At 52.3% G+C, this 10,325-nt stretch overlaps 2 protein-coding genes across 2 annotated transcripts; both read right to left on the reverse strand.

The window, feature by feature from the left end:
• Window positions 1–332: 332 nt before the first annotated feature.
• Window positions 333–1,891, reverse strand: HOXA1 (homeobox A1). Its single transcript, XM_006896108.1, has 2 exons — window positions 1,164–1,891; window positions 333–688 (listed from the first exon to the last, which is right to left on the reverse strand). Exons 1-2 carry the CDS (start codon window positions 1,804–1,806, stop codon window positions 333–335), a joined length of 999 nt encoding a protein of 332 aa, XP_006896170.1. The 5' UTR covers window positions 1,807–1,891.
• Window positions 1,892–6,124: 4,233 nt separating this feature from the next.
• HOXA2 (homeobox A2) lies at window positions 6,125–8,563 on the reverse strand. Its single transcript, XM_006896109.1, has 2 exons — window positions 7,908–8,563; window positions 6,125–7,246 (listed from the first exon to the last, which is right to left on the reverse strand). Exons 1-2 carry the CDS (start codon window positions 8,284–8,286, stop codon window positions 6,507–6,509), a joined length of 1,119 nt encoding a protein of 372 aa, XP_006896171.1. The 5' UTR covers window positions 8,287–8,563; the 3' UTR covers window positions 6,125–6,506.
• Window positions 8,564–10,325: the final 1,762 nt, after the last annotated feature.

The raw sequence follows: 10,325 nt of genomic DNA on the forward strand, positions 1-10,325 counted from the left end.
GCCACCCTCTGGCATTTCTGCTGGCAAAGGAGACTGTTTTCCAAGGGGTATCAGAAAGAATAGTAGGTTCTGCAGAAATATGAAAATGTGGAGGGCTGTTAGGAGTCATCACAAAAGTGATGGTGGCACCCAATCTGGATTAAGGAGTTGATCCCCACAGGTCTCTGGTCCAAATATTCTGGAAATACATCAACCTAGCCTCCTGCTCCCCAGATAGGACCAGAAAGCAATAGAGGGAAACTGTAAATAAGAAGGAAGATAAACTCAGAGTGTGCTTTCAGTTAGAAGCCTGAGGAGAAGCCTGGGCTGCGGAATCTGGGGCTAGGGTGGCCTCAGTGTGAGGTAGTCAGAGTATCTGAGGTAGAGGACCCAGGGGACGGGACACAAGGCGAAGAGCTGGACTTCTCCGAGGATTCCTCGGCCTTCTCATCACTTCCCGGTGGGGTAGCGGGAGAGATGGGCAAGAGGCCCTCCTTCTCTCGTTTCTTCTGCTTCATTCGACGGTTCTGGAACCAGATCTTCACTTGGGTCTCGTTGAGCTGCAAGGACGCAGCGATCTCCACCCTGCGGGCGCGCGTCAGGTACTTGTTGAAGTGGAACTCCTTCTCCAGCTCCGTGAGCTGCTTGGTGGTGAAATTGGTGCGCACCGCACTGGGCTGACCCACATAGCCATACTCTCCAGCTTTCCCTGGGGGCGGGATGGAATGGGGCGTGAGAAAAAGGTTAAAAAAAATAAATCATGAAGACCTGAGCGACATTTTTCTCCCATAGGCTTCACAGTAGCCTTCAGGTAAAGGGGAGCTTCTGGAACGTCTGGGTACAACCGGGATCGAGAAGGTGAGTGATGAGGTGTGAAGTGCTGACTTCAAGTCAGCCATTAGTTTGGTCACACCTGAGATTCACGGAACCTGGAAATATGAATAGTACCCCCAGACACTCACTGGCTACTTCCAAAATATCTAAAACTCAATTGCTTTGAAAATGCACCAGGGTCAGACACACCTTTGCCCCAACACACCTGAGCAATTCCCCTGAGCTACAAGACTTATCGAAAGCGGGAACTTTTATTGAAGATTATAATCTTTCCTTTGAGAAGTAAACATAGCAGCTCCTTGCAAAATCATCAATGAGCATCCAGGGGCTGACAGTAGCCTTGGACTGACCTGTTTTGGGTGGGTTTCTTTTAACTTTCATCCAGTCAAAGGTCTGAGCTGGAGAAGATGTCTCCGAAGCAGGAGAGCGACAGGCTTCTTGGTGGCTGGCGTGAAGAGGGGACAAGGAGTTACTATACGTGGCCAAGGCCAGGCTCTGGTGCTCTTGTCCATATGAGTGGTGAATGTACTGAGGCGAGCCCACCGCGCCCCCAGCATAACCCTGGTGGTGGTGGTGATGCTGGACCATGGGAGATGAGAGATTTCCAGAGTAAACAGCGGGAGCGCACGGGGGGTACCCACCACTTACGTCTGCTTCCTGATTTAACGCATAGGGGCTGTAGGGCGCAGTGAAGTTCTGCGCGCCATAGCTTGTGCCACAACTCGAGTGTGAGTAGGCTACCCCCAGGTTCCCAGAAGTCTGGAAGGTGGTTGGCTGGGAGTGGTGGTGGTGGTGGTGGTGGGGTGGGCTGATTTGCACCCCCCTGCCCACTAGGAAGCGGTCGTCCCCGCCGCAGCTGTTGGCACTGACCGCGCACGACTGGAAAGTTGTAATCCCATGGTCCGAGGGGTAGGCTCGCGCTGAGCAGGTCCCAGAGTCGCCTCCGCTGAGGATGGGGTATTCCAGGAAGGAGTTCATTCTTGCATTGTCCATCTGTCACTGTGTAGCTGGTTGCTGAGACGCCCTGGATGACCGTGCCAACTTTCTCACTTCCTCCATGGGGCCAGAGAAGAAAAATGATATGAATGTACAGTGAGCAAGGGGGGAGGGGGGCTGAGAGGGCGGAGGGCGCGAGAGGAGGACCACGTGACCGCGCCAGCCAATGGCGGAGCCTCCTGCGAAAGTTTGCCGGCACCGCCGGTGATGGATCACCATTTCAGTGGCATTTAAATCCCCGGCTCTTCTCCGGGTAGGTGTCGCGCAATCGCCCCCCCAGGCAGCCCAGGCGGCGGCAGCGGGCCAGGCAGCAGCAAACCGCAGGTTCTGAACGCGGGGCCGAAGGGGAGCAGGCTACTTTCAGCGCGCGCCCACCCCGCGCGCCCCCCTCCAGGAGGTGGGGGCTGAAGGGCATTCCTACCCCGCCCTCTGCGGTGCGCACAGAGATGAACTGACAAGAGGTGAGGAAGGAAGAAAGCTCCCCTCAATCGTGTCGGGAATCAGTGGGCTAGAGCTCGCTGGGTGGCCACAGGTGCCCCCGCCCACTGCGAAGCGCGAAGGGTGGGCACTGGCCGGACACTGCGCCCCTGGTTCCCCAGGCACGGTACAGTCCCTACTGGAGCACCCCGAGGTCCGGAGCAGCACAGACAGGGAGGCGGCCAAGCTGAGCCGCTGGTTCTCCCAGTTCTAGGAGGAGAGGGATGTGAACAGATTGGAAGACACCTGGGTGAGCGTGGAGGGGCTGGGGGTAAGGAAACACACGTCCCCCCTCCGGGTCACCAAAGCTGCCTTCCTGCCCCTTACACCCTCGCCATTAGCAAGGCTAAGGAGGAGCTTCAGCCCTGAAAAGCCCGGGGGCGCGTCAACCCACAGGACGAGTTTGCCGGCCTAGTGGGCGGCAGGGCCCTTCTCAGCCCTTTCGCTCGGCTCTCCACCCCTTCCTCCTCCCCACTCTGGCCGCTCCCAGCGCGCTCCGGGAACCCCAGCTCTGCCGCGGCGTTTTGAGGGGTAGGGGGCGGGGAGGGATGACGCCGGCGGACGTGGCCGGCGTGGGGGCCGGGCCGCGTGCTGCAGGCCATCTGCCGGCTCCCCTGGACCCTGGAGCCTGCGCGCCCGGACAGAGGCCTCAAAGGGCCGGACCGCAGCGCCAACAAAGTACGCCAAACTCCCTCCCCACCCCCCGCCACGTTTCCCTTATTATTTTTTTAAGGGGATTGTAGGGAGTGGGAAAGCCTCCTCCTCCCACCCCCTACATCCTACAGATTAGGGGGCTAGCAGGTGGGAGGGGTGGTGGACAGATGGCTGACGGTGGACGGGGAGGAACACTCACCTCTTCCCCAAGACCCCCTCCCCTTTCCAACTGACTATGTAGCTGCTTGTGTTAACTCTCAAGTCTTTTCCAAGAGAGACACGTGTAAATCCGAGCGTCATCCCTGGCCAGGGGTCCTGTTCTCCATCACCCACGTACTACTCTGGGGCTGATAGGGTCATTAATTGCTGTTTACTATTAGGTTTGGCGTCACCCCAGGGCTTGTAAAGAGAAAAGGCCAACTGGCGGCGGAAAACTGATGGATTCTTAGGTAGAAGAAATCCAGAGACCAGCCAAGAATTCTTGTAGCCAATGTTCAATAGCGTTTTCTCTGTTTACAGCATCAAACCTAAAAAAAAAAAAAGCATTTTTGGTGAAGATTGCATGAGCGTTTGGAGTTCCCACTCCCCTCTTGCTTCTCTTCCCTCGGTTGAAAAGAATTAAGCCTGATTGAAGTAGCTACATTTGAAATACATCAGACGCCTTTTCAAGTTTTTATGTTGTTTTCCGAAAATAGACTCACTAAAAAGAAAAAATTCAATAAAACCCAACGTGCCTACCCTTTTTAAGAAGAAAAACCTACGCAGACCTTTGGCTCTGAACTCAGTAGCGAAGAGATAATGCCCCCCAAACGTTCCTTTAGAAATGGTATTTCTGTGTGACCTTTGACCCACTCCCACGCATGGTGGTTGAAGGGGCGCCAGCAGGAGCAGTAAGATTCAGCTCCTGGGGACCCTCCTGCAATGGGTTGAGGAAGGCGAGGCGGCCCTCCTGGAGCAGCTTCCTTGTGAGCTCCAAGCCTCTAGCGGATCCGGGAGGGAAGGGGGCTGTGGAGGGAAGTAGGGGCTCCTTGCAGGCAGTGCAAGCGATCTGTTCCCAAGGCCTAAACGATCTCTTCCCAGCTCCTGCCTCATGGCTGTACCTTCATGGCGCTTCTTGGGCTAAATCTGCGTGACCTCCTGGGAGGCCGCAGGAGTCACAAAGCCGCCCCGGCCAGTCACTCATTCTCTCACTCTCCTCTGCTGGCAGCCAGGCCTCTCCATTCATTACCCCTCTCCATCCACCTCTCCTCTCTTGCTTTCTTCCACCCCGGTGGTTTGTTGTTTCTTTCCATCTTCAGGGTCACCTCACAGGCCTGCAGACAAAAGTGCTGGCCACCGCCCAGGTAGGCCGGGCTCCAGGTAGGCAAGCGGCTCCACCTCTGCTGGCTGCTGGGAGCCCGGTGCCCTAGGACGGCTGCCCGGGCCCAGAGCCCGTAGGCGGCTCCCACAGCTGGTTCCTTCCTGCCCCCTTACCCCCTCCAAGCAGTTCTGGGGCTCAGTGGGCCGGATTGGGAACTCTAGTGCCCTGTAGGCACCGAGGCAGGGCGCGCAAGCCAGTGCCCCTGTCTCAAGCAGCCGTTCCTTTTAAACGCCTGGACCAAAAAGCGAGCTTTGGTCACCATTACAATAATCTTCCACAAGCGGTTCGGATGGTTTACAGGGCCTCTTTCGGGGCTTTTTTGCCAGAAAGGAAAGGCATGAGGAGGAGACCAAACACCGCCGAGGCCGGGAGCTGTTCGTGGCACCCGCGGCTCAGCCAAGCTGTTGTTTTAAAAGAGCAATAAAAATGAATTATGACTAAACGCCCTCTAACTTAATGCTTTCGGACGGGGATCCCTGGCAAATACGTAAGAGCATTTTTATTTGTGCATGTGTTCTTGCAATTGATCTCTTTGATGACATTCTCATTCATAGAAAACGTTTGATTTATGAGCTTAGGACGAATCGCATCCAGCAGCCGCACAGCCCTGGCCTGGGCTGGGCATTCCTGCTCGGCGCCCCGCCTAGGCCATGAAACCAGCCCTGGTCCCCTTGCCACAGCCACTGCCAGAATTTAAGGGGTGAAGAAGGGGAGGAGGAAAGTGGGGAACAGACTCAGAGAAAGCCCAGGGTTTCATTGTAACTTTCAGGCCTTTGCAGTTAAAAGCAGGCTTGCTAAATCAACCCGCCCCCACACATGTTGCTAATACGCTGCATTTTTCTCACGGTAAGTGTAGCCTCAGAGCTGAGAAAGGGAAAGGTAAATGTGAGGACATGTAAGAAAAGTAAAAAAAAAACCAGCCCAAGAGCACACCCTAGATTATATTTTATTGATACTCCATTTAAAGTGCTATTTTCCCTTTCTTTAGAAATCGAGTTAGTTTATAAATAGGGTGCAGAAACACACTATTTTAAATCTCAACTTGCTAACCTGACTTCAAAGCTTTAATGATCCATTATTTGCGATGTAAACAAGTTTAAGAATGAAATATTGATTTTTCTGACCCTGGGGGGAAAAAGGAATCCTAGAATGACAGAACCAGAGGATTAAAAAGAAGCCTTCTTGCAGTGCACTTTTTTTGGCTAGTAACAATTGTTTTGTATTATTGTGGTTGTGGTTTTTTTTTTTCCCTCTATTTTTCAGGTCTGTTTGCCTAGACCCATCAACAGCTGGGAGACTCATCAACCACTCTGAAAATGAGAAGGGGGTTGGGAGGGAGGGGTTGGAATGTAGATGTTTGAAACGGATGTGTATAAATAAATGAATTGCTGTTAACCATAGTTATTGACCTGGAGACTGGTAGTTTGTCAAAGAAACTCCACTTTCCTAGTTTCTGGAGTGGAAAGTTCCTGTAGGCACTTTTATTTCTCCACTTTCAAAAGCTTCAGTTTGGCTCTGCTCTGCACCATACTGCTTCTATTCCTGATTCAAATCTATGGCTTGAACCTTTACACTGAAAACCATATTTGTTTCCTTTAAAACAAAACAAAAACAAACAAACAAAAAAGCACTTCTCATAAGCCCTAGCCTGGCTTTCTTTTTTTGTCTCTGTCTAAAGACATGCCCCTTAATAAATATATTAAAATTGAAAAGGAAGATAAATTGTGACCAGAATTTTATTTACCAAGTTAGAATAAAAGAAGAAAAAGAAATTGAAATCATTATGAGCCATGAGAAAGAGAGGGAGAAAAAAACTAAGAAAGCTACTTGTAGTAAAGGCGAATTTATTCTACCAAAAATAGGCATGACAATGCATCCTAATGTAATACAAAAATAAAAAGAAAGTGAAGATACAATTATATGATCACTTTCTTGCAGGCCTCATATATTGCTTTCAGGAAAATCACAGAGGGTGGCTGGCTGGGTTAAATTTAAAATAACTAAGACTCCAAAATAATCTGTAAAAGGTGACTCTGAATCTGGGTCAGAGGGAATCACTAAACAGAAAATCCTCAACAATTAAAGAAAGGCGGGGATAGGTTAAGAAGAAAATAAGGTAAACATCATCTCCCAGAATTTTAAAAAGGCAAAACCACCTGACCAAAGGGGTTTTTGTTTTGTGATGCTTTGTTTTGCTTTAATGTTTTTAGTAATTCAGATGCTGCAAGTCGATTGTGGTGAGTGTGTCTGTAAAAAAGTCAAAACTGTCAGCTGAAATATCTACAGGGCTGTCCAGAGAGCCTGGCAAACTGGGCGAGACTGCATCTGAAAGCTGCAGGCAGGAATCTGTGGAAAAAACATTAAAGTCCTGCAAAGAGGGGACTTCGAGGGCCTCGGGACTGTCATTGTTTAGGCCAGCGCCACAGTTCTGGCCCATTGTTGACAAGCAGTTAGGAACAGTGGGTGACTGGTGCTGAAAATGTTTCAGATTTTTCTCATTGCTGGTTAAAGGCGAAATTGGAAAACTTTGGGAGTCACCATTGTGTCCATTGGGAGCCTGCTGCTGAGAGAGGGCATTTTGCTGAAAAGTGTAGCTGTCCCTCTCCAGAAGGGCCCCGGAGACGCTGAGGGCTTGCTCGAACAGTGACTTCTCCTCCTCATCCTCCTCGGCCTTCTCAGAGTCTTCGAGGCTTTTGAATTTCCCATCACTGTTCTGGTTCTCTTTGCATTGGGTCTGCCTCTTGTGCTTCATCCTCCGGTTCTGAAACCACACTTTGACTTGTCTTTCGGTCAAATCCAGCAAAGCTGCAATCTCGACCCTCCGCGGCCTGCAAAGGTACTTGTTGAAGTGAAATTCCTTCTCCAGCTCTAGAAGCTGCGTGTTGGTGTAAGCAGTTCTCAGGCGCCGGGAGCCCCCGCCGCTGCCATCGGCGATTTCCAGTGATTCTGCGGAAAGGGAAACCAACAAGAAACACAGGCACAGTTGGAGGTGGAAGGGTTCGAGGGAGGTTATTCCACTGGAGAATAAACACGGCAGACCAGAGCAATGGCAACAAGATGGCCGCCCCTGGATGCAGCCGAGCCATTGTGCAGCCCTTCCGGGGAACCCAGCCCCGGGAGGCCGCATCTCCTCCACCTCCACCACAGCCCTGCGCGCAGCCCTCCCTCCTCAACCTCTCCATCCGGGAGCAAACTTTATATTAGCCACACCACAATTTATAATTAATGCATCAGCTGCTTAGCTGAGCAAGAGCGATCTATCACTCTTCATTACTGTCAAAAAGCCAAACTCCAGGACAAGAGACAAGAGGAGGTCAGTTCCAACTCAAATAAATCATCCCACATTACACAATTTAGGGAAAGTTTTTTTTTCCCCTCTCCCTTAAGAAAAATAATAATAATATGTACGTCTCATTGTGGAGTACACGAGCCTGTTCTCTGCAGCCAGCCCTGGGCTGAGCCTGCAGGGGAAGGAAGCGAAAGGGCAGCCAAGCCTCTCTGCGTGAGCTCCTCTCCCAGTCCACCTCCCCTCCCCCCCTGAGCGCGCCGGGCCAGGCCCGAGGGGCCGGAGGGTCCCGCGCACCCCGGGCCACGGCTGGGGACTGACCTTTGTGGCCGAGGCAGGCAGGGCCGGTGGCGGCGGCGGCCGAGGCCGGCGGCAGCGCGGACTTCTTGGCCGCCTTCTTCTCCTTCATCCAGGGGTACTCGGGCGGCTGCAGGGCGCCTGCGGGCACCGGGCTGGCGCGGCTGCCCGCGGGGCTCGGCTTGGGGCGGCCGCCGGCGCCGTGGCGAGGGTGACTGCCCGGGTTCAGGCTGGGAATGGTCTGTTCAAAAGGAGGAGGAATCAGTGTCGAGTGTGAAAGCGTCGAGGTCTTGATTGATGAACTTTGAAATGTATCAGCGACAGGGGGAAAAGATGTCAGGCACTCAGCGAGCGACGGCTGGCTATTGATAAAACCAATCTCTCGCTCAAATTCGTAATTCATGGCCTTCTCCTTGGAGCCCCCTCGGAGAAAAAGTTCCCTCTTCTGGAGGGGCTTTGGGGGGGCGAGGCCCAGGAAAAAGGCAAGCGCAGAGGAAAAAAAAAATCTATCATAGAAGATCGCTGCTGGGGTGTTTTTTTTCTAATTCACTGATTACAGCCGTATGGGGACCGCGCTACTATTAAACTATTGAATTCATGGAGACAAGGTTGAAATTGGACCGAATTGGCTGTCACATGATTGCTTCTGCCCAATGACAATTTGGGCTTTAATCAAAAGAAGCCACTGTCTGTTTGATTGATCCAAAAAAGTCGAGAAGGAACGCCTCATTGGGGGCCAGCGAGGCTTTATTTACACTTTTTCAGGGCAAAAAAATACATATCTGTGGGTGTGGGCAGGGATGCCCCCGGAGTGCTGGGGCGAGGGTGTCCGGCTGCCTCCAGATCTGCGGGCTCTGCCGCGCGCCCGGGAGGACGCGGGGCCTGAACGCGCGCGCGGGGGAGGCCCGCCGCCTACCCGCCGCCCTGCGCCCCCGCGCACCCCGCGCATTGTTTGGGACTGTCGAGAAGACGCCTCGCACCTCACAAATCATTTAAGCACCTCAGCCTGACGCCTGCAGTCATTAACAAAGTAATCCATTAATCTTCAAAGTTTTGACACCTGAGGGCCCACATCCCAGTCACACATAAGTTCTGCTAAAGCCGAGGAAGGAGCAGAGGGAGAAGGGAGATGACAGAGGTAGAAGAAAGCGGGAGGAGGGAGAGAGGGAAGAAACAAGACCAGAGAGAAGAAAGAAGAAGGGCTTCCTTTCTGTTTGGGTTGAGTTTAACTTTTATTCCGCGGCCCCCCCCCCTTTCTAAATCGGTTTCTGGATATCAGAATTGCTCGCTCGCTCTCTTTTCCTCCCTCTCTCTTTCTGTTCCTACTCTTCCTCTTTCCGCCTGCTCCTCTTCCTTCTCCTCCCTCTTTTCCAGCTGCCCCTCACCCATCCCCTCAATGCCCAGCCTGGCGTCCGAGCCCCTGGACCTGGCCCCAGCCCATTGTTAGCCAGCTTTTCCAAGGCAGCTTTGCATCTGGCTCCGGCGGGAAGCGGAAAAGAGAGGCGATTCTCGAAGCTTCTCAACCTTCCTGCACCATCAACTTCTCAAGAGTGGCTCGAGAAAGATAGATGCTCGTGCCAAGAGAGACAACAGCCCCAGTTCCTTGTGTCCAAATCCCTGTAGCCAGGGCGGCAACCAGCCAAAGAAATGCCAACCCGAGCAGGAGCAGGCGTGTACGGCTCCTGGCATTCTGGGTTTCATACCCGTAGGGCTCGGGTGCGGTGAGTATTTCCGATTTCCAGGAAGTCTGGTGGAAGCAAACAGCAGGGAGGGATTAAACAGACGCTCATTCTTTCTTTTCCCCTCTCCTTCTCCTTGTCCTTCTGGGGGCTGATGGACTGAGATGATACAGTGGATGCTCCCTGGCAACCCGTGTGCTTCCCCCACCTTGCTGCTCCGTGGGCACCGAGCACTGGATGATGTTTGAGCCGGGCTTGTGCTGCAGGACACAGCACTTGGAGGGGAGAACGCAATCCAGAGAGGACATTTGCGAAGGTTCTTGAAGGCTTAAGTCTTAGAGCATCTTGGACTGTGCTGGAAGGTTCAAAAGATAAAACCTTTAGGTAGAAAACAATAACTTTAAAAATAATAATAAAAAAAAACCAACAAGAAAGAAAGAGGGGAGGACGTTGAGAGAGAAAAGAGAGAAATCTGAAAGTACCTCTTTTTTTCCCCAAACCCTGAGGATGGTGATTCGCTTTTCTTCCTTTGAAATGGACCAAGTGATCAGACTCCCCCAGGCCAGTAGGCAGGCATTGGTGGCAGGAAAATAAATCATTCTGATGGCCAGGGAGAGAGAGGTTGGCGGTGGAGAAAATTCTAAGTAGAAAATAAGAAAGGCCCAACCAAGGCGCAAGGGCACAACTCCATCTCTGAAGCATCATAGGGAGTTTGGATTGTAAATTAGGTCTAGAATCGCCTCTATCTTTTAGAGTCCCGAGC

The sequence above is a fragment of the Elephantulus edwardii genome, unplaced genomic scaffold (assembly GCF_000299155.1).
Source record: "Elephantulus edwardii isolate Elephantulus edwardi_28Jun2011 unplaced genomic scaffold, EleEdw1.0 scaffold00182, whole genome shotgun sequence".
In the NCBI taxonomy this organism is placed as follows: Eukaryota; Metazoa; Chordata; class Mammalia; order Macroscelidea; family Macroscelididae; genus Elephantulus; species Elephantulus edwardii.

What these genes read in the sequence shown, in the direction of transcription:
- HOXA1 (XM_006896108.1), bottom strand. Translation starts at nt 1,806, where the DNA reads ATGGACAATGCAAGAATGAACTCCTTCCTGGAATACCCCATCCTCAGC. An exon ending in AAGAAACCCACCCAAAACAG is followed by an intron (nt 689 to 1,163) that starts GTCAGTCCAAGG and finishes TCCCGCCCCCAG; the next exon opens with GGAAAGCTGGAGAGTATGGC.
- HOXA2 (XM_006896109.1), bottom strand. Translation starts at nt 8,286, where the DNA reads ATGAATTACGAATTTGAGCGAGAGATTGGTTTTATCAATAGCCAGCCG. An exon ending in TGCCTGCCTCGGCCACAAAG is followed by an intron (nt 7,247 to 7,907) that starts GTCAGTCCCCAG and finishes CCCTTTCCGCAG; the next exon opens with AATCACTGGAAATCGCCGAT.